This window comes from Syngnathus typhle, linkage group LG3 (assembly GCF_033458585.1).
Source record: "Syngnathus typhle isolate RoL2023-S1 ecotype Sweden linkage group LG3, RoL_Styp_1.0, whole genome shotgun sequence".
Lineage (NCBI taxonomy): Eukaryota > Metazoa > Chordata > Actinopteri > Syngnathiformes > Syngnathidae > Syngnathus > Syngnathus typhle.
The window spans coordinates 11425057-11449924 of NC_083740.1; the positions used below are offsets into that span (position 1 = coordinate 11425057).

At 39.8% G+C, this 24868-nt stretch overlaps 1 protein-coding gene across 4 annotated transcripts in view; it reads left to right on the forward strand.

The window, feature by feature from the left end:
* rptor (regulatory associated protein of MTOR, complex 1) overlaps positions 1-24868 on the forward strand; it is a 90249-nt gene that overhangs the window by 51562 nt on the left and 13819 nt on the right. For 2 of the 4 annotated variants that reach the window (XM_061274430.1, XM_061274433.1), the window contains exons 21-29: positions 700-855; positions 3982-4100; positions 10658-10761; positions 10887-11064; positions 11138-11248; positions 15699-15804; positions 18883-18997; positions 19089-19213; positions 21666-21791. In XM_061274430.1, the coding sequence (XP_061130414.1) occupies positions 700-855; positions 3982-4100; positions 10658-10761; positions 10887-11064; positions 11138-11248; positions 15699-15804; positions 18883-18997; positions 19089-19213; positions 21666-21791 (1140 nt within the window). The remainder of the gene's footprint in view (positions 1-699; positions 856-3981; positions 4101-10657; positions 10762-10886; positions 11065-11137; positions 11249-15698; positions 15805-18882; positions 18998-19088; positions 19214-21665; positions 21792-24868) is intronic. The other 2 variants (XM_061274432.1, XM_061274434.1) reach the window with 1 other exon arrangement.

Below are 24868 nucleotides of genomic sequence, written 5' to 3' on the forward strand. Positions count from 1 at the left end.
GCTAATGTGCGCGTCCTCTGTGTATTGCTGTCGGATGGAGGCTTTCATAAATCCACAGTGACGCAATCAGCAATGCCTACTGTTGACACAAGTTCACATTCATTTTCACAGTAGTCATTCCAGTATGCAGCGGTATTTATTATAAACAAGCACAGAGCAAAGAGTTCTTTCATTCACTTCCAATCACCGTACCTACATTTCAATGTTTGGCGGTATATGGGCTCTAAGTTATTTCACTTTTATGAGTCAGACAAAAGTTAAGGGAAAGGTTGCTGCAGAAAACGATTGAGACTGGCATAAATTTAGTGACATTTTAGTTTCTTATTCTCACAATTCTTGCACAGTCATGGTATGATTACTTGTATTAAAAAATACTGTCTTAAATTGAGGTAGAGGCTGTGATCCTTTGCACACATGCAAATGCCACGCCCCTCACGTTAAAGTAAATGCAGCAAGTGCCGCAATCCATCTGGGATGTATTAACATAACCATACTCGTCAAATCAACACCCTTACATTGCCTTCATGTTCTAAACCCTTGCTGTCACGGTTTCACTCCATTCCGTAAGGATGACTGCTTTGAGTCTTGACAAAAAATGGCCGCACAATTTGAAATTTATCTCTGTAATGTTTAAGCCTTGGAGACATTGAGAGTTATTTTCTTGCGTATCCGTGAATAATGTTTCTGTATTATACACAGGTGGACCTGCAGCTTTTTCACCGGGAAACCTGAGCACCAGTAGTAGCGCCAGCAGCACCCTGGGAAGCCCCGACAATGACGAGTACATTCTCTCCTTCGAGACCATCGACAAAATGCGGCGGGTGTCTTCTTATTCTTCACTCAATTCCCTCATAGGTAACTGCTTTGCAACTCACGAGTCACAATTGTGCTAAAACCATTTGGTCATCAACAACCCCTGAATGCACGATGATCATTATTTGCGAAGAAGCGCAAGACAAAATGGAAGCCCCTCCTATATCCTAACACATTTATAAATTATTGCAAGCTAACTTTCCACATCTTTATGCTCAGTGAACAAAGGGTGTGATTAAGTGCCCAAAGCACTGTTTGGTAATCACTGAAATGAAATTAACTACATTAATCTTTTAGTATTGATTCTACACATATTTTATTAAGAAGCCCTTTGGTTACTGCGACAAAGCACGAGGTTGCTCGTAAAATCAGCGAAACACCTCACCCAAGGGAAGTGACCTAGGGAGAATCTCCCCTTCCGAGAGAACAATGAATGCTGTGAAAAGGACAGAGCAGCAGAGAACACAACAGGGTCATCCCTGTGAGCCACCTGAGATTCTTTCAGTGCTTTCCCAGGCACGGCGCGAAGTCAAGGCAACACTCTTTCCCCTGCTCTCAGGTGGTTCTAAAGGCTGTTACCCAAACTCAGCTCGGCCTCCATAGGTTGCTAATATACTCAAAGAATGTAATTCCTTTCTGAGCCTATCGTGTGCATCTGGATAGATATGAGGCGAGGTCGAGAAGGGTCGCAATCTGCGTGCTTATCTGAGCATGTGCTGTGTCTGACAATGCTTGTGCTCGCAGTTGTTGGAGGGCTTTTCTCCTAAATGCAACGGCATAACAGTAAGTATAGTGGGGGACAAATATACCGACCGGGGTTGCAGAGTGGGGGAACACTACATTGTTTTTGCTCAATGGCATTCTGAAGGACTGTGCAGTACTATTGTACTTTACAGTGCACTCATTGTACACATACTGCCGTAGAAATCAAATACCATAAGGCGCACCTAAAAACCTCCAGTTTTCTCAAAAGCTGACAGTGCACCTTATAATCAGGTGTGGCTTATAAATGGACCAATATTGAGCCACTACAGCAGGCGTGTTCAAAGTCCGCTCCGCGGGCCAAATGTATATATCTTATATATGGACAAAGTTTGAAAATGGGCCATTCATTGAAGGTGCGCCTTATAATCTGGTGCGCTTTATATATGGACAAAGTTTTAAAATGGGCCATTTATTGAAGGTGCGCCTTATAATCCGCTGCACCTTATAGTGGGGAAAATACGGTATATTAAGCTCATTTTAAACTAGAAATGAGTCTCCTGGTCATCTAACAGTAGCCTCCAAAACACCTTCTTGGGGTTTTTTTTTTTCATTGTGGCAGAAAATATCTTTATTTGTTTCTTTTTTTTTTTGTTGTCGTTTTTTTTCCGGGTTTGCTGGTTACATCTATTCTCACCGTTTAACAATTGTAAACAAAGCTTAAAATATATAGAGACCTAAAGAGCCTTGTGTATTATTCTTTGGCCGTTTAAAGCAAATTGAAACCATACTTCAACACAACAAGCAGGATAACAAAATTCCAAGAGTTTTAGCAAAGTTTCAGTCGCGATTTATTGATTTAGATTTCAAGCATTCAGTGTTTTTCTGTGCCTGCTTACTATAATTTGCCTCTACAAATATAGTAATAACAGTAGCATGATGCAATTGAATGGTGACATGGACACTATCGGTTTATAGATAGTGGTGATATGTTTTGATTTTTACGTTCATCTTTCAATCAACGCCAAGAATCAGCATGTAGCAAATTCAAAGGTTGCCAGGAAATGATAAACGCAAACACCAAATTCTATAATCCCATAAAATCAATTAAGATTCTTCATCTGGCAGCCGTAAATGTCAGTCAGTAATGTCCACTATAGATCGGGCTAGCGTGGTTACCGTTCACACCTAAGGGCAATAATGTCAACTCTGTTGTGACTGCATAGAAAAATGGGATTAGGTCAATGTTTCTCCTGGGACAACATTGTTTCTGAGAAAACAGAAATCCCATCATGATTTCCTAGTCTGATACACAGGCTTAACTCAGACATTTTCCGATGAGATGGCATTTTCTTTGACACTTAGCCTCCTAATGCGTCATTGTATTTAAGATGCTCCTCCATTTAAAGAGCACCATAGATATTATTTAATGCTGCTTACCCTGCTTACACCTCTTCTACCATGTAGATGAATTTATTTCTGCTTTCAGATGTTATGATGCTTTTTATGCCCCAAGCAAGCACCAAAAATTGCTATGCAAGTATTTTATGTGCCATATGTCAGACATGGAGAGGCTATAAAAAAAAAAAAGCCACGCTGTGGTTCATTGAGCCAAAAGTTAATATCTTCACAACAGAACATCTATTACACTCAGCACAAGTCTTCATGGCACGAGTCCATTCAAGCCAAGGCGATTAATAATATCCACCCTCGTGTGGACTAATAGAGAATGCATAGTTGTAATGCGTGAGCACCTGTTACTTGGCATGTCTTTGAAATAGGACTAAAACTGTACTTCACATTAAAAGCCAAGAGCTGCGGAATAAAGCTTGTATGGTTTCGTTTACAGGGTAAAAGGGACATAGACGCTAAAAAGAAGCAAGTTCAGATATCTGGATCTGATTCTCTGTTGGGAGTATGGACACAAATTCCGGGTGGGTGTGATGGGAAACAAATTCAAGTTTGGTTTGACTGTCTCCTTGTAGCAACAGAGGGGACAGGAAACCGTGTTGTGCTGACATCAAGATTTAATGTTAAACAAAATAGCTTAAGAGCAGCAATGTGGGATAGGTATACAGTTGGCACAAGAGCAGGAACAAGCCCAATGAGATTGTTGTTGACACAGAGAGAAGGAAATCAGAATCTACTGTATTGTGGTATTTGTGTGTTTTGATTGATGGGCTACATTACCTAACACTGGAGGTCATATTGCCTCTACCACATTAACACATTCAATAACTCCAGCAGTAGAAAATAGGCCTTGCAATATGATTGTAATGGCATGACTGTGGATTACTGTGTGGCTGTTAGCTGCTGTGGTAAGGAACTTGGATAGGAGGGATGTGTGGTCACACTGGAGAGAGTCTGTGGGCGCTATTGCGGTGTTTTTTAACGGACCACATTGTGTTTGAAATATTTCCATCTGTTGGACTCAGCCCTTCATAAGTTTCCTCTTTCCATTTTTAGGTGTGTCCTTCAACAGTGTTTACACTCAAATCTGGAGAGTGCTTCTACACCTTGCTGCAGACCCTTTTCCTGAAGTATCTGACTTGGCAATGAAGGTCCTCAACTGCATCGCATACAAGGTATGTTGTGTTTGAGTTTATGAGAGTTTTGGGGTGCAGCCTGAAATGGGGCGGCCATTCGGGAATCTCCCGAAATTCCCGATGGCCACCAAACCCATGCTTTGCTTTGTGTTAGATGCTATCATGCTCTATTCGTGCAGCACAGCCACTCCCAGTCACTCGAAAGGGAGCTTTTTTAACAACGGGTGGTAAATATTATCACAGACAACATTTACTACATATTTACATAGACGATATTTTGAGTACGTTGACGCTGCAGCCGTACAATATGTGGCAAAATGAAGCCATTTGTGAAGATGTCTCATTCACTTGCTCCTTGGAGGTATATCAAATCAGAACTCACTGTATTAACGTTGAACCATTGCTACCGATTCCATTATGTCATTCTAACTCAATTTTACAAATCGTCACTATTCATATTTATCCATTGTGGTTACTGCACTGACATAAGAGCCACCTGATTCAGCGGGTGTCTGAGGCAGAAATGAAGAGAAATAAATAAATAAACAATTTAGTGTTCCGAAGGGTTTATGGCTCCCGTGGGATTTTTATGAAATAGCTTCAAGTGGCTCTTAAATTGGCGACCCCAATGTACTTATCCATTCTCACTTGCTACTGTGATTATACCAGGGATGCACTAGAAAAACAGAAATACACGGAAAAGTGCTATCAATTGTCACCAAAACTTGTTGACATCCTTACCTACGCACACATTAGCCTACGAAAGCTTCGCACCAATACTACCGATTTTATGGCACGGTGCTCACTATCTCTGTCATTTGATGAGGAAAGCACTTAGTCCATAAAATACAAAATACACAGGCGATCATTGACATATTTTTTTATAGATTGCTGTGGGCATAAGTAGACGTGCACATATTTTTGTTGGCGAGTGATTGCAGTTTTCTGACCTATTGAATGAGGATTTTTTTTGCACTAATGTTGTTAGACTGTTCCATGTGCTAGTCTACCGCACTGTTTTTTAATGTTTCATTAGCATTTTTAAGAGAATATACACAAAGAATATTGTCAGAAAAGAGATGCTTCTTTGGGACGCATACCTTTTATTAACGATGTTTATTGACAGAGAGGAAGGAGCTCTGCAAACATACAAGCATGTATAAATCTCAGTGACGACCATAATAAACTTAATGTGCAGGGAACACTAGCAACACACAACTAATAATAAATAAAATGGGACCACTTACAGAGGTAAAGTTGGCAATGTGATACAAACTGCACATATAGCTCCAGAGTAGACGTGGCCAGGAAAGAAAGAAAAGAGTGACGCAACAAGATGTCATCGACAATAGCCTCATGCCCTCCAGTGACCGGAGGAAACCTCTACAGTGCATGAGCATCTCTAGTTCCTTCGTTAAGACCTAAATGGACTGCCTTTAACTTAAAAGCAGCATCATATGCATTTCTTTTGTCCCCCACAATGAGGGTTTGTGTATAAAAGCTTCCTTTCTTCAGTAATGTCCGTCTTGATCTCGTTCTGTCTCTTCTTTGTGTCAGTTATACGGCACTATTTGCCTGGCGGACAGACATGCGATCAACCCACCACTCTTCTCCCCAGTGACCGTGTGTCTGGTCACATATCCCTCCCCCCAGCAAAGCGGTGCCGCACAACAGCCTTTTTATGAGTGTATAAGTGTATTAGTCATTACAAAAATCCCGAAAAATCCATAGATATGCCGCACTAGACGACAAGCCACATGGTTCAAAGCTGTCGCAAAAAGTAGCGGCTTATAGTCCGGGATTTACGGTAATTAAAATACTCTCAATTACTAAAAAATGTATCATTTGCTTTTTTTTCCTCTTTGTGTTTTTGTTGTGTTCAAATTACATTTCGTTTCATCTTAAAAACATTTTCACTAGTTGTGTTAGTGTATCAGCAACTTTTACTCAAATTTTTCCCCCATGGTTTTTCTGTGCGAAATCTGTTTCTAGCACATACGCACATTCCGCTCACTGGCATTTTCTGTCTGTAAAAAACATTTGTGTAAAGGCAATTAAGAGCCAATGACTCCCCCAAGCTTGGCATAGCCTAGCAGTGGAAAGAGGCTGTGGAAACCCAAGGAGCCATATTTACCATTATTGGCCACTGCTCATCCACATGCAGAGGAAAGATGTATTGTTTGCGACCACAAGTACCAATTGTTCCCCCCGTTAACTTCAGATGAGTAGCCTTTCAGTAGTAGCCCTCCCAAATGGACTGAAATGAAACAACAAAATGAGATTAACCACTAACCTAGGTGGGGCTCTCTCCTCCCACCTATTGCACTATACAGCACTGAACCCATACTGTAGGGTTAGTGGCTCTGTCTGCAGCCTCCATATCCCAAAGTACTTCATCACAAGGATTCATTTTGTGCTTTTCCTAAAATTTCACCACTTAAAAAAACTGGTCACTCGTAGCTATAATTATTTTTCGCATTCAGTACACAAGTAATTGTCCTCTTGGTTAGTTTTATAGTCTGAACAATGTACAATATCTCCACAGGTCACAATAAATGTGGATTCCAATTTCTGAATGAATGAGACATACATGTGTATGTTCTCCTTTTTTTGTATTGTTTGCATATGAATGATAATGTCAGCATGTTTAGAAACGTCTACTTTGACAGCAGCTATTACAGATTTACATTTTAGCTCTGTGTGTATTACATTGAGTCATGATGGATGGGTCAAAAGAGATGTTGAGTTGTTCACACATCCTGAGACCTCCACTACGCAATATGAAAAATATTTTGAATGCACCTTAATGCGTGCGTGCTTGCATCCGTCTTTGCCCAAATGAAATTGGCACACGTGGTTTTCTTCTGTGCTCTTTTAGCCATTCGCCAACAATGCTGAAGGCAAGGTCTTCACACTCGCAGGAGTTTTTTTTTTTTTAAAGCCAGTTTTTAAGGACGTTTCTGTATGGAAGGAAGACATAAACAAGGAATTCATGGGATGCAAGAAAGTCCCACTGACACTGAACATTTTCTCATTATTATTGCAGCATTGTGCTGCAAAGATAACGTAATTACAACACTCACTCAAGTTCACAAGTGTTAGCATGGCCTTTTAGTTGGGCTTGAACTGTATTGATTTCTGGCAAAGAGAACAAGGTCAACAGTCAATTAGCATTGACTTACTTCCAAATGATGAAAGCATTAAATCCTTTTGAATAGCTCAGTTGTTCTGCCCAATTGCAATAGGGTAAAATCGTTTAGCTTTTTTTAAATTTTTTATTAAATCATTTTTTATTTTATTTTTGTATTTCCTTCTCAATTGTAATGTGCATTATGATATAGAATATAATCCATTTTTGATAAGTTTCACATCAGAGGAGCCCAAGTTGAAAATATTTCGTTGGACTCTCTCTCTCTCTCTCTCTCTCTCTCTCTCTCTCTCTCTCTCTCTCTCTCTCTCTCTCTCTCTCTCTCTCTCTCTCTCTCGCTGGCTCACAGTTGGTTTGTATGGCAAGGGAATGAATGCTCACAGTCGTGAGATAATGACTTTTGGGCCTTGAACTCTCCAATTCCTCTTGCTGAATGCAACAGAAATCGTACTTGTATTGAGTTTATGCTTGTTTTCCCTCACCAAATTGCCTTGTCCTGTCCAGGCTTTGCCTTGACCAATGCCCAAGACCTGGTTAGTTAAAAAATTGAAAAGGAATATGTCAATCATTTTTTAATATGGCATTAGCTTTTGTATATCTGTTCTTTCAGAGCCCTTATTATCAAATGTGTGCACAAACAAATGTTTGCTCTATTTAATCACTTTCTCGCCAACTAATGAGAGAGGAAGTGAGAAGATGCAGGTTGAAAGGGCGAAGCAAAGCCATCACAATAAGCAGCAAAGCAGCTGTTCAAAGTGATTCCTTTACCCCCCCCACCTACTCCCCCATTTCCTGCTAATGAGGTAATTCCCTCATATCCCATTTCCGACCGTTAGCCAACAAAGCTTAGAGCCTTTGCATTACATTAGCATGTTGTTTACCACAGTTTGACCATCAACAACGATTGATAATTCATGAACATGCTCCACAAAGTGATGAGACGATAACATTTACACCACGCTCTCTTGACTTCAGAAAGAACTGAATATCATGGAGGTCCTGTCAATGCAGCTGTATTTATTTTGTTTACTCATCAAATGGGCCCCAAAAGTCACATTCAGTGGGGTTTCGCCTGTAGGAAACAGTTTCTCAGCAGGCTTTCTGGGGTGCAGTTTGCAGCTCATACACTCACTCACTCACTCACTGACTGTTCTCTGGTCTTCAGTACCTTGCATGTGCACCTACTCACTTTTCTCTGTATGTTTTTTTATCTTGTTCTTGGGGAGTAGGAAAGATGTTTTACCTCAGTGTCAGAAGCAGTTTCCATAATTAGTCCGTTGACTTGACCTACTGCTGTTTGGTACCATTTCCAATGACTCCTTGATGGAATCGCTAACCTCGGCAATTGACATGGTTTTATGGCTAAGAAAAGCAGTATCTCCCTCCTTCTCCCTCCAGACAAACGCGCAAACAAAATAAAGCTGCAGCAATTTTTCAATTACCATAGAAATCAAATTAACGGCAATGCCTGCTAGTAAAATGTGTTTGCGCGAGTTAACTACATTCATCCAGCGCAGTTTTTGTTCCATCTCTGCTGTTCATCAGGAATGCTTTGCTTCGAACATCTTTATTAGGTTTCCACCTCCCTCGTGTATAGCCATGAGGATGAGCTTATATTACCTGCTCTTTTTAATGAGATAGAGTTCTAGAAAGTTAGGCAAACTTTAATGCTGCCCTTTCATCCACTGATTATATTGACAAGTGGGATGCACTTTATCCATACAGCATCTGTAATCTTGATCCGTCCAGCCTGATCAAATATACAGTGGTGCCTTTGAAGTGCCTTATTCTGTTTAAATCTTGGTGGTCTCCCCATAGAATTTTAATTCAATAAAAACTTTTTTATTTTATGCTAAACGGCTGTGGCAAACACCGATTGATGAAGATAGTTATAATGAATGTCAGCAAACAAGGATGAAGCCATTCAATTTCTAAGCGCATAGAGCACTTATGTACTGCATATGTAACATCATGTGTCAGGTGGTCAAGTGGTTGGAGATTCAGTCACCAGTCCCCCATGACTTTGTTGAGGTATCCTTGATCAAGATCCTGAAATCCTGGATGTTCCTGGCTCATCACTGGGTGAATTGTTTTAGCATACATAAGCCACAACATTATGACTACCGTTTTTTTCCATTTCTAATGCGCCCCATGTATAATGCGCACCCTAAAAATGGCATGTTGATGCTGGAAAAAAAGCCTGTACCCATGTATAATACGCACCCAAATTTTGACTCCTACTTAAGTCTGTAAACGTAAAGTTATTTCAGAAAAAAGATCATCTTTGGGAACAACCGGATGTTATTCTGCCGATCAGTATCACTGCGCATGCGCTAGCAAACTCAGGGTAGTACATTGTCACAGCAAACGAGCAGGTGGCCGAGCAACGGATAAAAAAAAAAAAATGTACCCATGTATAATGCGCACCCCAGATTTTAGGACAATAAATTAGTTAAATCTTGCGCATTATACATGGAAAAAAACGGTACTTGCCGTCTGAGACAATGGACCAAAAATTATGCATCTGCATAGATGATAATGCTCAATTTCGAGTGATAATATCAGAGAAATGTCAACTGAACAATGATCATTTTTGTTGTTGTAGTGAGGAATTGCACAGCATCACCTTCTTACTTCTGCCTGTTGGTTACCAAATTTAGCTCAATGAAGTAATCTGAATATTCAATACAGCTTCGTGTTTGTGGCAATGCAATCCTACATTGATTGAAGTGTGTTAAAACCCATTTGATGCTGAATGTTGGCTACGTGAGCTTGTCTTTGAAAAGTAAAAACTTTCAATGACACTTGAACTGCACAAATCCGACCCCAGAACTATTGGATATAGCTTAAACACATAATCAAACCACGGCGATGTGGCGTATGACATCACCAAATAGAGATGCCCCTTCCCCACGTAAACAGCCAATATTTTTTTATTTTTTTATTTAATTTTATTTTATGAGAAGCAAATGCTAGTAGCATGGGGAACACTGCAGCTCTGCTTTGCTTTAGACTTCGACATAATGCTTTGGACGCAGTTTAAAAAGTGGGTCTTTTGCTTTACAACTTTGTTCAGCCTCAGTGCCAAGTCATTAGCTGCTAATTTGGCTTTTTTCTGTCTGTCTGTCTGTCTGTCTGTCTGTCTATCCATCTATCATCCATCCATCCATCCATCCATCCATCCATCCATCTAATCATCTATCTATCTATCTATCTATCTATCTATCTATCTATCTATCTATCTATCTATCTATCTATCTATCTATCTATCTATCTATCTATCTATCTATCTATCTATCTATCTATCTATCTATCTATCTATCTATCTATCTATCTATCTATCTATCTATCTATTTATCTAATTTGTTTATTTAAGGGGCTTCCTTTTATTTTATGTCAAATCCACTCGCTATTTTTGCTTTAACCAAACCCTTTCTTTTCTCCACAGGCAATGATGAATGCTCGCCCTCAGAGAATTCTGGATTCTGGGTCTCTCACCCAGTCCGCTCCAGCCAGCCCCACCAGCAAAGGCACCCATATTCATCAAGCAGGGTAAGGAACACAACATGAGACCTCTGTAAATTTGAACCCCAAAACATACTTTGACAGAAATGAATACAACTCGATAGTCTTCAAAACAAATCTCTATGTTGGCTTTACTTTATGTCTCCCTCTAGTGGCTCCCCTCCCATGCCCAGCACCAGCAGCTCAAGTCTGACCAACGAGGTACCCAAACCCCCAACCAGAGATCAACCTGCCACACGCCCTCCTTACACACCCACACTTGGAGGACAGGCGCCCCATTCACACCAGTTTCCCCGCACTCGTAAAATGTTTGACAAGGGACCTGAGCAGGTACATGATTTGACTGTTATGCGTTTGAGACTTTGCATAACATGCTTATATGATTTTCAATTTGTTTGTTCAGGCCGCTGAGGATGGAGACGAGCCTTGTGGTCACAGAAACTACATCAGCGCCGCCTTACAAACGGGTCTATGTGATTGGAGTGCCAAGTACTTTGCTCAGCCAGTGACAAAGGTAGTGCCTATATCTATTTCGTCCCTCTATCTTGCTCACTAGGGGTGTAAATCGCGGGTTTTGTCACGATCGATACAAAAAATCACGATACGATATTTGCCGATATCTTAAGTCGCGTCTAATGTCCGAGGTCTAAAACGGGCGATATAGATCGATGTTTACGTTTAGCATCGATGCCAAAAAATCGTAGAGCTTCATATCGATTAATCGATGTGTATCGATGAATTGTTACACCCCTATTGCTCACCCATATCTTTTTGCCACATCTTGTCACATCTTTACATTTCATCATCTTGTAATACAACTAAGTCAGTGTATGTCAGTATAAACAACAGGTAATTGCTCTATTGAGTCCTTGCAAATCTTTCCAGCAATTTTCCACTTCCAAGCATGACAATCACTATTCAATTATTAAAATACATTTGTCATATATTTTACCGTAGTGTCAAAGGCAATTGAGCCACTTTTTGACATGAGCTCTTTAAAAGATATTCTGATATTCAGATAAATTCTCCTGAAGACTGCAGCGGAGGCACCAGTCACAGTGTGAGAAAGTGCCTGCTGGTTGTACATGATGACTTTTCTGAATAATCCAACTGCTTGACTTCCATAACATAATTTCCTCCCGAGAGAAATTAAAGATTAAAGGAATGCTTTACCATGGACAGCCGATATAATGTTTGCCATCTAATATTGAGCTTCTGTCGGTTTTGATGTTCTTAATACACAATTCACTCTTGCCAAAATCAATTTCCGCAGAGAAGGAATTATTTGAGTTTATCAATAATGATAAAAGGGAAGACAGAGACAGTGCTCATGTACATGTAAAAGGCTATGTCCATGAGTAACAACAGCCTGAAAAGTGTTAGTAAAATCAAAGGTGAAAACAAATGCACTGAGGCTATCAAATAAGAGGATTATCAATCAATTCAACAAATGAGCGCAAGACTTTTATCATTTTATTTTTATACACTCTATTGTATTTTTAAATACATTATTGTATTTTAAACATTTTTTAAAACATTTTAAAGTGTCACGGCTCCTCTCTGCTGTTGCGTGCTGGCCGACTGACGGGGCCCAGCGCGAGCGCATCCGCACCAGACTTTTATAATTTTATTTTTTATACACTCTATTTTACTTTTAAATATGTTATTGTTTTCTAAACACTTTTAAAAACATTTTAAAGTGTCACGGCTCCTCTCTGCTCTTGCGTGCTGGCCGACTGATGCGCCCCCGCAGCCCAGCGCGAGGGCATCCACACATTGCTCAGAGGCAGGCCCTGCTCTTAGTGCTCATTGCCGGCCGCTGTCCCAAATGCTGGACGACAGTGCTTTTTAGATTTTACGACGGGCAAACAGGACAATCCGATCGGGAGTGACAAGCAGACACGCAGTTCTACTCCGCTTGGCAATCGAGGAGCGGAGACGTGATAGTATGTGTGTAATCAAGTGCAAGTCTGAGGTGCTGCTGATATGTTGACGCAGACGGAGTGAATAAAGTGCGGGAGGCTGAGATAAAATGTTAGAACTGCTAAGCCAATCCACTACATGGACACAGATCCCATTGGCCACTCGTGTCATATGGGCAGACAAAGCCATGCGCTCCAAGTGACACCGCAAAAAGCCAGCGGTTAAAAAACCTGCGGATTTTAGTCCAGTGTTGCTTATATATGAACAAAACGGGATTTTCCCCTAATTCTAGCTGGTGCCGTTTATAATCGGACGCGATTTATACTCCAGAAATTATGGTATACGTTTTGAATGTTTGATGTCATTAATATTATTTAAATCATTTCTTCAACTGTGCGCCATCAATTGACAAAAAAACTGATATAGTATTCAGGTTTGATAGATCACTCTGTGCTTTTTTTTTTCTCTCTCTAATTACATTTCCTTTCCTAGTATTGTGCCAAATAGTGTGTAAACACTGCATGTGCATATTCATTGACACAAATGTACTAGAGCACATTTGAAAAGCGCACAATGCACAGTGCACAATGTAAATATATCCGGTTTATTTGCAAATGCTTACTGTGGTAGGAGACTAACAGAGGGCACTGTAGTATATGTGGCCCAAACGCTCTATCAAGATTTCAAATTTTGGAACCCGTTGTAGCACACAACTCAAATGTTTGCCCACCCTTGCGTTACACTACACCCTCACAGTGGAAATACAACCACAATATCTCACAACAGTAGTATATGACCAAGGTGACTATTGTTGCAGTTTAAGTATTTTTTAGCGCCACAATATTTTAAGCATAGCAGCTTATCAAGTTATATTGGTGAAAGGTAGGCGGAGGGCACCGTTTTATTTGCAGCGCTGGAGGCTTTCGGCATCATGACAGAATATTTTCCCTCTGTGTTTCTCCGTTGTTGTATTGTGGCTTCAACTACCTTTTGTACATACCACAATAGCCACAACATTTTGGTTTTATTGATCAGCCCACGCTTGCCAAATGTGGCTAAAAAATAGAGAGCCAGCCAGCCACTCTGGCCTTCAAAATAAAAGTTGAGTCTGACCCTGTGAACAAGTATTGTTGAAGCTTAAAGATGCAGATGGAGACTGTCAACTAAATCCAATGCGCACTGCAGTGGAAGAAGGCGGAGTCTGAAGTGGCTGCAGCAGATGAGGAAAGCAGACGGATGATTGGATAGGAAAGATGTAGCGTGAAGGGTTAGTAAAAGTACTCGCAAAGGAAATGACGCTGCCTCTGCAAAATTTTGAGTGCGTTCATAAAACGTCACTCGGTTACAAATCCTGTATGTGTGCATGAGCACATTTCAAAGTCTGAGCACGGGTTAACATATCTCAGCATCAGCAGCACGGGATGCAATGTATGTACAGTATGTCCACTTTTGGAGAGTGTGGATTGCAGGGACATCATCTCACCATGTCTTTTGTTCATATAGTCTGTGGGATGTCTTTGTGTTTTATGTATGAACACAAATGACAGTTACATATTTAACTACTTACTTACTAAAATAGGTGATTCATACACAGACGTATGATGCCATGTTGGCCATTAATCCCTAATATTTGTATACCTCAGCAGACATTAATCCTGATATATGAATTATATGGCAACATATAAAGAATCAGATGCACATATCAAGTGGAATTGTTTTTACCGAGAAGAAAAAATAGGATGGTAATTACGGAGTGGAAAAAGTCAAATGTGTCGGAACCCTGACACTCAAAAACATTGGCTATCTGTTGTACAGTAGGATTTTCTTTTCTGTATTTACTGTTGAATTGTATTCAAAGGGGTTTTTTTGGTTTTTTTTTTTCGTTTTTCTTTGTTAGTGCGGCTGGCTTTCCTGTGAGAATGTGTTGTGACATAACTGTGTCACTAATATTTTAAAAGAATGCTGCAAAGTAGGTTTCATAAGCACTCAAAAAATGCATTTGTGGCTGTAACTCTAATGAAATGTTCTGGTCGTTTTAACCTCTTTGTCAGTAAACATGGAAACTTTCACTCTGCAACTGCATTTTCTTCAAGCCTTTACTGTGAGAATAAATGGAACATTTTTCAATGGTCGAGTCAATCATTTGATCTCAACCTTATAGAAGATGTTTTTCACTAACTGGAGACAAAAGTGAAGCCAGCAAAACTCACAAAGAAGCAGCAAGTAAATGTGGCTGTATCGTGAAGGCCAGACAAGCATCTCCTGCAAAGAAACTGACTATAGTCAAAGACTGCAAAGCAAAAAAGATACTAAACTTTGTCCAAGTACTTTTATTTGTATCCATGAGTCAGTGACAGTGAATCATAAAACCTCAGTAATTGTCTGCATACATTTTTTGTTCTTGGCCAGTTTATACTAGTTGGGGTACGTCCAGTACATGCTGTATGTATCTATCATAGCATTCAGCTGTTCCATTCTATACTAGAAATTGCCAATATGGCAACATGTTGCATCATTCATATGTGATAGTCAGTAAATTAGCTCTTAACAAACCAGCTTAGGGGTACTTTATATGAGGTACTGGTACAAACTCAAGTACCGTATTTTCCGCACTATTAGGCGCACTTAAAAACGTACATTTTACTCAGAAGAACACAGTGCGCCTTATATATGGATCAATTGATGAATTTGTTGATCCATACTGGTTGTACACATTGCTCTGCCAAAATGTTTCAGTACGTTTTAGTACGACTAGTAAATTACAAGGTCGCATCGCTTCCCAACATTACGGCAACTGTAACTGCAACCTATATATGAAATCATTTCTAAAATAAAAAATTCAACGAGGGTGCGCCTTATAATCCAGTGCGCCTTTTGGTGCGGAAAATACGGTAATAGAACATAGTTGTAAAAAGAGTTTCATTACAAAAAATAACTTTACTATGTCACTCGTAAGAGTGTTTGCATTTTAATGCATGGGAATTTGTTCTTTCACGCAACGTGTTATTGCTCACTCCTTCTTCTTGTCTTCATACTTTAAGATCCCGGAAGAGCACGACTTGCAGAGTCAGGTGAGGATGGAGCGGCAGTGGAGATTTCTAAGGAATGCTCGTGTCAAACGACAAAGCAGAAGCATCACACAAAGAGGTTAGTTGCTTTCTCTCAAATTCATCTATTCCTTCGTTTACAAGCTCAAATCCAATGGTTTTATGAAAGAAATGTTTCTCTTGTCATTACAAAACTCTTGATCTCATACATAATAAAAGCAGATTTGATAGACGAGGTAATTTAAAGCCTATAATGTGTGCACAAAGCACAAAGATGGAAATCTCTTGTCTTGTGGCCAATTAAGTGCTAGTGTGCCATGAAATATCCTTCAATATAAGGAAATAAAATAAGGTAATACTCTTGCAAGTTTTTTCTTCATCTCTGTGTGGAAGAACGTTCACCATATGGGAGAAAAATAAAGCCGATATTTCATGTTTTGTTGAAGTCGACTGATCAGAATATTCCAGGGTTCAAGATGAGTCCTAATCCATTTTAATCACTCATCTTCAAGAGTCCAATTACGAGACGAGAGAGTTACAAACTCCATCCATCCATGAACGGATGGAGCGTATAATTGTCGCCCAATGAAATGCATTAGGGATTCAGTTTTTAATTATTTTGTCAACCCCAAATTTCATTGATAAATATTTACTATGCATTAATTTGTTGCTAATTTATTTTCTGGTTAGACACTCGAAGTTAGGATTTCAACGATTTTTGTCATACCATCACACATTGCCACACAATAAAGCTCAAAATATGATACAGAGGTCCCAGGTTAGCCCAGTAAGTCACAAGGACTGTAAAATTAAAAGAAAATGACAAAAACGATCAAATAAATTAGCTAAAGAACTAAGAGGTATGCATATTCATGGTTTGAATGAGTGCAAAGATGCAACACAGCAAAGGTTTGGCTGCAGCACAATGAAAATGCAAGAGGCTTGAATTTCACAAAATATATGCAAGGTTATTTTGTACTGTACCGTAGTGATGATTTGTACAAAAGGGATCCAGTGTTCAAGTATAAAGTGCTCTTGCAAGAAGAAAACAAGAAAGTCAGAAAGAAAATGTGCCAAGAATGAATGTGCATGAGGCTATGATGGTAGTTTTGATTAAGTTTTGGTAGTTGAATAAATATTACTTTTTGAAATTGGGATTTATAATCATGATTCCAATATCAATCAAAACAATTGTGATTATCATTTTTTCTGTCGTTCCCTACCCCTACATCCAGTTTAAGTTTGCAGTACTACTATCAACCTAAACATTAAACAAAAATAATTCCATGTGTACTTAAAACAAGTCCATAGCTTTGCCTTATGAAAGGCCGTTTGAGCTTGTATCTTAAAGCTAAACTGCACAAATAAAGTTAAATGAGAGAATTGCCCGAAGACCTGTCTGAATAACAAAGCTCGAGTGTGACAATGGGAGACAATTCTGGAGTGAGGGGAACAATTGTGTAAATAATTAAGATAAGTATAAATAAATGGTCTCATCTATTAACATATTTGAAACCTTAGTGAGACTAATTTGTTGGAGCAGTAGGTTTGAAAAATTTGACCCTCACTTATATAAAGTATGCCCGCGTGTATTCCTCATCTATCACTGGAAAAATACTCTTACCCTCTATGCATAACAAAATGGTCACACTTATTCCATTTCCTTTGACGTATTACTTTCAGCTTATGTTCAGATGTAATATATCATATCTACCATTGATAGAGACTGTGATTTCTGGAGTTATTTAAGTCCTCTCACAACCAAATTCACCCATGAGTCATCGGACTCCCCTTCACACATACGTACACGAATGTGTCTGAGGTGTGAGTTTCCCTGCGTGATGTTTTTTTATGACCCCCCCTCCACACACACACACACACACACACCTGCAAAATGACCAACAACACCTACGTCACTGTGTAAGCTCTTACACAGTTACGATTCGATTTACGTCACGGCCGAGGCTCATTCAGCCTTTTCTTACGGAATACCCGCTAAAAATAAATAAATAATTCTTGTGCCTCCATCCCCCTTTCCTCGTTGTTTTTAGGGTTGCCCTCATTCAGTCTATGTCCCCCTCAGAGAGAAATAAGATGAGAGGAGTCAGAGAAGGGAGAGGAGTCAGACGGAAGGAGAGGCAATGAGAGCAAGTGAGATTGGCAAAGAGCGAAAGAACTAAAATAAACTTATATGTATTCTGCTTGATCCCCCCCCCCCCCCCCCATGCAAAAACAAAATTACGTTCTTCATCAAAACGTATGAAAATCCTGCAGGGGGTTTTGTATTTTGTCATCGCTCAACAACATCAACCTCCACAACTACAAAAAAAGTCATTGGAGATGATTTTTCGAAGAGATGTGTCTGCTTTTGCCTCAGGCTACTCAAATAAACCACAACTGCATCAAGAATGAAGTCATCATAGATTTTTCGTTATTCTTTTTTGTCTTGTTATGGGAGCCTCAAGAGGTATACTCCAGGACAGACTGGCCAAATGTGTTGTTGCTATGACAACATGAGACTGTGAACTTCAGGCTATGTCAGTTGTACGTCTCTTGGCACTTCTTGCAAAATATGTATGTGCTGCTCTCACCATGACTGGAGCCACGAGAGTCTGAATAGTCTCACCATGATTACTGCTCTGTATTATGTGACAATTCTGTATTCCAATTTTATTGGTAACTACTGGCCAATCAAGATCTGTGAGCATCATTGAAGTACATCAAACCAGTTTTTCCACGCATGAAGACCTCAAATCCCACATTTACGTAACTAATGTTTGGCATTAAACTTTCACTTATCATAATTTTTCTAAAATCCATCCTATTTCATTTATTAAGATGTTGTTTTTTTGTCAGAGATTTATTTAGATTTTCAGCAAGTATGAAAACTCATTTCCATTGCAAATCACCCGGTTTCTGATTTATAAGTTTTTTCACAAGGCTATGCATATAACCTTAAAAATGCTTAATCAACAAGTATTTTAATGATGTTCTGTACAGATTTTTATTAATATTTCCATTGTTTTGCTGTAGCAGAGGCACTGTATCATTTAGTACATACTCCACTAAACAAAGGAAATGCAGCAGCCCATATTTAATTTATTTTGGACCCTGTGAAAATAAATCTAAAGGATCGGCATCATCTATTATCATCCTCTCTCTCATCCCTTCCTTTCAGGTGTTTCTCGACTGGACGATCAAATATTCATCAATCGCAATCCCGGCGTTCCCTCTGTCGTCAAGTTCCACCCCTTCAACACCTGTATAGCGGTAGCCGACAAGGACAGCATCTGGTTAGAAAATAAAACGCCAAACATGCACAACGTCGAAACAAATTTTCGAGCCTTCATTCAGACTTATGAGTTTGTGTTCTGTCTGTTTTAGTTTTTGGGACTGGGAGAAGGGCGAGAGATTGGACTACTTCTACAATGGCAACCCTCGCTACACTCGCATCACAGCTATGGAGTATCTGAATGGGCACGATTGCTCATTGCTGCTCACTGCAACAGGTTGGAACACTACATGAATGCTGTATATTAGTGTGCATATGGTTCGGCTATATGTGCTATGGATCAAAATGTTTGGGGTCACCCAGATGACTTCCTTTTTTCCCAGATCACGGTAGACACTATCATTCCAAATTTTGATTGTCACTCTGAAATCTCTTTTTACCATATTACCAATGTGTCCACTGCGTTTATTATTGAAGTTCATGGTTAGGGGTGCAAATTAATTGCAACTCTTCTATTCTTGTTTCGCTTCTCTATCGAGTAGACTTCATAAGTTCATGCACATCGGCTAGATAGGACAAAGTCAAAGTCTGCTTTATTGTCAATTTCTTCACATGCCAAGACACATAAAGAGATCGAAATTACGTTCACACTATCCCACAGTTCTAGTTTTGGTGTGGAAATCTGTTCAAAACACACACTAACTACGAATGAGGTCACTCTTACGGGATGCGACATGGCAATCGTCTAGATGCATTGAAGAGAATCCTGTGCCAGCCAACAAAAGTTTTTGAATGAAATTGACGTCCTCAGTATTCCATTGAGTCTTAACAGTGGTTGTGGAGGAACCTGAAGGCCCAAAGTGTTGGTGATGTTTTATTTGTGGTAATGAGTTGAGTCTCTGTGGAAGGCATAAAAAATGACAATGCCATTATACGTGGGAGATTGTGGTGGCGTAAACTCCCTCCTCTGTTTAGTGATTGTTTCTCACTCTTGACATACTGTAGCCTCTATCACTCCTTTTTCAAATCTTTCAAACCTTTCATCGTCTCTGTCCAGCAGAATATTAACATTTTTGTCCTCAAAAGATTGCTCGGAAAATGTGACTGACAAGAAATTATTAGGACTAATCGTATAATCACATACCTTTTTTTTTTTCTATTAAAGAGAATTAAAAGAATCTCATAGCCATTTATTAAACAATATCACTCAAGCATTGATTGTCATAATTTTCTAAAGTAAAAGCAAATGTCTTATTTTGATTGAACACAAAAGATAGTAAATCACTCTGCTCTCATGAAGGGCTAGAATTATTTTTGAGAGCCTGAAATCTGAAGACTTGGACAATCTTTGGTTAACAAATGGTTATTAAAATACGAGCCAATTATTTTTATTGATTTGTTTTCGATTAATCGCTTAATTTCGACTTTATACTGTTATATGCTATACTGTACCTGTAGTGCAGTGCTTCTCAATTATTTTCTGTTACGCCCCCCCCTAGCAAGAAGAAAACTATTCGCGCCCCCCCCTCCCCACCGTGACTATCCTAACTTGTCTTGTAAGTCGTAAAATGTTGCACTGTCGCAAACGTGACAGAAGTAACAATGAGAGCGCCACTGCCCCCTGCTGTAGTAAACGCGCAATTACACTTTATTCTAGTACTGCCAAAAAAAAAGCCTGTTCCCCAGGGTCACACGCGCCCCCCCAGGAATAGGGGGGCGCGCCCCACTATTTGAGAAGCACTGCTGTAGTGAGTCACGACCTTGCAGTTGTTAGTTGAATTAGTGTCAGAGTTTTACAATTTCTGTCTGCAAGGCCATGAGGGTACCTCAATTGTATTGGATGAGCAAATGTCTGAATCTAATCATGATTAACTTCTAAATATGGAGGCATGGTTGAAGCCTACCTTAGGAATGCACTGCTAAATACTTAACGTAGCCTCTAAGTTCAATGGTTCCCTCCCACCAGCTCTTTTGGAACTTCAGTCAGACTCATTTGTTTGAGGCGTGAGGACTTAAAACACTCAGCTCTGGAAATACAGGTCATGCACTGCTCTTGTGTATTCATCATCTGTCATCAATAGAATAATTTACTTAGTTAGCCCCAATGCACAACATAATCCTATCTACATAACACTTGGTTCATTTTGTTTTTACAAAACATTCAAACGGATTTAGAAATAAATGCTGCCTTCCCTTTCACCCCTACTGGAAGCACGATAAAAGCTAAGAGATAAATGACTTAAATTCCATCTTGTCAAACTGTATCTTGCATTCCATCAGCCTTGCACTGAATAACACCAATGAGTACATTAGTCATAAAATATATATATATAGTGTTTAATGGTAGATGTGAACCGGTAAATGTAAATCAAGTCTTAACTTTTATGGGTAGTAATAACTTTCTTTGAAGAGTCTGCGGACATGTTTTATGTCTGGCTCTGTTTCTTAGCTGGGTGTTGACACTGCTCTGCAGCATTTTGTTTCTCACCCACCATTTTTTTTGAATGCTTTATAAGATGCTTATACAATGCCTTATGATTTTTCTGAGAAGTATATTTAGGTCATGGACAGGTTGTGCTTCTTTTGAAAAAAAATCTATTCAAGCTTCCCATCCAATTACTACAGCACAAGTAAAAAAAGAAAATCAGAATCTCCTTTTGAACTCACGACTTTAAACGCACCCATTAACACCTTGCTCTTCTAACACTTTAAATTCCTATGTTGTCTAGATGATGGAGCCTTGCGCGTTTGGAAGAACTTTGCTGACCAGAAGAACCCGGAGATGGTGACTGCCTGGCAGGGCCTTTCGGATATGCTGCCAACTACCAGAGGTCAGCCTTCCACCAGCGCTCACAGTAAAGACTTTGATCTTACTATCTGCCCACCAACCCCTCCCCTAGTAGTTTGGTTTGTTGTCCCTCTGTCCATCATCTTACCAACTTACCTGTCAAATTGAAATGTTTCACTATTACAGGGTTCCTGCAGAAAAAGTTTTAAAAGGGAACTGAATCCATAAATCGAAATAACAAGGGCTTAATTGGCATTACGATATCTTAAATCAATCTTTTCCAAAGATTCTAACCTAAGATTATTTTACTGTAAATTGTTTCTGATCTAAAAAAAAACAAAACAAAGTTCCTAAGAATAGAATTTACCGACAGTCTCATGATAACATAACACGATCACAATAGCAGAACCAACAAAACAGTCATGTGTTTTTAGTCCAAACTCTTAAAAGCAAATGAAAGTCATTTTTGGACCCAGGCAACTTTGGACAACATGGGACATTGGGAACAATTTTAAGTTGGTCTTACATTTAATTTCAAGTGGGATTTAAAAAGTCTGTCGGGAATCTGTCGGGAACCCTGTTTTGCACTCATTGCAACTGCAACATTGTGTGTCTTCACCATTTGTCTGTGCGTGTTTAAACACAAGTACCTATCTGACAACTAATTGCTCTCATGGTAACTGAATAGTAGAATTTAAGAATGCATTTGGTCGTAAAGCACATTTTAACTCGGCTAAATAATGCCATGAAGAAACTGAGGCAAAATGGAGTGCTTTACTTAGCAACAAGCAGCAGTGGCACTTTCAAGTCAGACTCAACTCTAATCACGGAAATTCATTCCTTCAGGCAACATTATTTTGCTCAAAACCACAGTTAAGACTTCAGAAGATGGGGAGCGATTATTTTTTTCTCTTGAAAAATACCAATTTTAAAGTATTTGTCGCCTTCTAGAAAACCTTTCGTTGTGGGTGTGGTTTGCAGTGTTGTCATACTAACAAGTCGCAAAACATACCGACATGATAATATTATAATTGAAATTACAGATACCAAGATACTTTTTACATTTCATCATCTAGTTTTAGTTGATGAAGGTAAGCGTATTCATCTGTGTCCACTTTAATCCCAGAAAAGTTAACCAAATGTTTACAGTTTAACTCCTAAGTAAAAGCTGAGTTTTAAATTGCCTTTCATACTATAAGCGGCTGTGGCCGCCACATGCAGTGGATAAATAATAATAACGACACAACCTTGTTGAAAGGTCGCATTTTTGTGAGATAAACAAGTGTGACCAAGGTGAAACAATTCAGAATTTTCTCCACCTTTATGTGAACTTCAACAATTCAACAGAACAACAAACTGGAATCTTTTTGGTTAGGTGTGTCTGACTAATTGCACTTCAGGGGCTACATCAGTAAAATCATACCAGAATTATTTAACATGTGTGTTGACGTACCTGCGGAACTTGGAAGCTGAGGCATTTGCAAATATTTGGAACAGGCTCCACACCATCAGTGCAAATTGCAGAAGCGAGAATGCAATTTCTGGGCTACTCTCTCTCTCTGCTTCTTCTCGGCAAACCATCATTTAGGTTTTTATTAGCAGCAGTTTCTTGTTCACCGTTTTCTCTGGCAACCAAATAAATGAATCGTGCCAGCTTTATCGAACTACTTCTAATGTGTTCAATGAAACTTGCACAATATACATCCTTTAAATAGCAATGGCAGGTTGATCTGCACCATTTGCAGAGACTGTCTATAGAACATGTTTTCCACAAAGTGACCATTTGGCTAATTGGTAGTGACAAGCAAGTGGCTGGCTTTCTGTGCAGACGTGTGAGCCCCACTCACTGTGTGCACATATGTGTTGCTGCCATTACAGAGCCACATAGTCGCCAGGACCTGCAGGGACCTGCTGCAAGGATACACACTAGCAACTAGCATCACTGTGCGTGTCATTCTTGTGACACACATTTCCCCATGAGACTTGCCCTCTCCTGCAGTGTGCCTTGTCTTTCTGCACATGCAATTAGAGGCAAAGTCCATGTTGGCCTCGCATTTGGTGGTCAATTGAGTCTATTTTCACATTCCAGTCTCTCAAGTTTACCTCAAGAGTGAAGCCTCAGATATCAGTTTTAAGAGTTATCTGTTCCTGGTTACTCGGCGAGATTGTGACAATTAATTCCATGCGTGACATTATTTTTTGATTCGCATCGCTTCATCATCATCATCATCGGTTTAAAGTCCGTGTTCCAGGCGCCGCTGGGTTGGACTGGATTCTCAGTATGGCTTTCTTCCACCGGGGACAGTCCATGGCCATCTCGTGGTTGAGAGTCCTACACCAAGAAAAGTTTAGGAGCAAAACTTTTTACAGCCGGATGCCCTTCCTGACACCAACCCAAGGGGAAATTGATTTTCTGTAGGGGTTGACTCCCTTAGCCCATTCCTCTCCCGAGGAGCCCACTGGGCAGTGGTACTATTTAACCCATAGTTGGGGGCTGGTTCGTGGGCACCAGGGCGTGTCCACACACCGGTGGGCCTGCGTGCCGCACGTCTAGGGGCCAAACCTCCTCCGAGTCCCTTGTAGTTTAGCCTGGGTCCGTGTTGTACCCAGTTACCATGTGTCGCCGCGTGGAGGCACTACATAGGGCTTGCTGTTAGAGAGGCTTTGTACTGGCAGGGAGAGACTTACGCACTCGGCTCTCCCGTGCGCATACTGCTAGCCAGCGGTGAGGGTTGACAGTGAGAAGTGACATGCACTGGGCACTCCACCAACACACTAGACGCATCAGAACAACCCGACTTGGTCTTATGAAGTCAGACACACAAATTCAGTAATTTTAATAATGCAAGCATAATTAAATATTCCCTAAGTCTGTCTTTGCTTTGCCGGAAACTGACTCACAAGTGTACTCATTAGTCTGTCCGCATTCATCTCATCCCTGTCTTGTTGTAACATTGTCTTTTATTTATTGAACCATAACTCTTGCTGTATGGCTTGTTGTTCTGAAGCTTCGTTTTTTTCACGTCCTTCTTTTAGAGAGGCTGAATAAGGCTGCATGTTCATACACCTCCACAATCTTGTAAGAGTTACATAATTATGTTTTCTTCTATTGGCACTATTCTGATCATTTCTGATACCACTTCA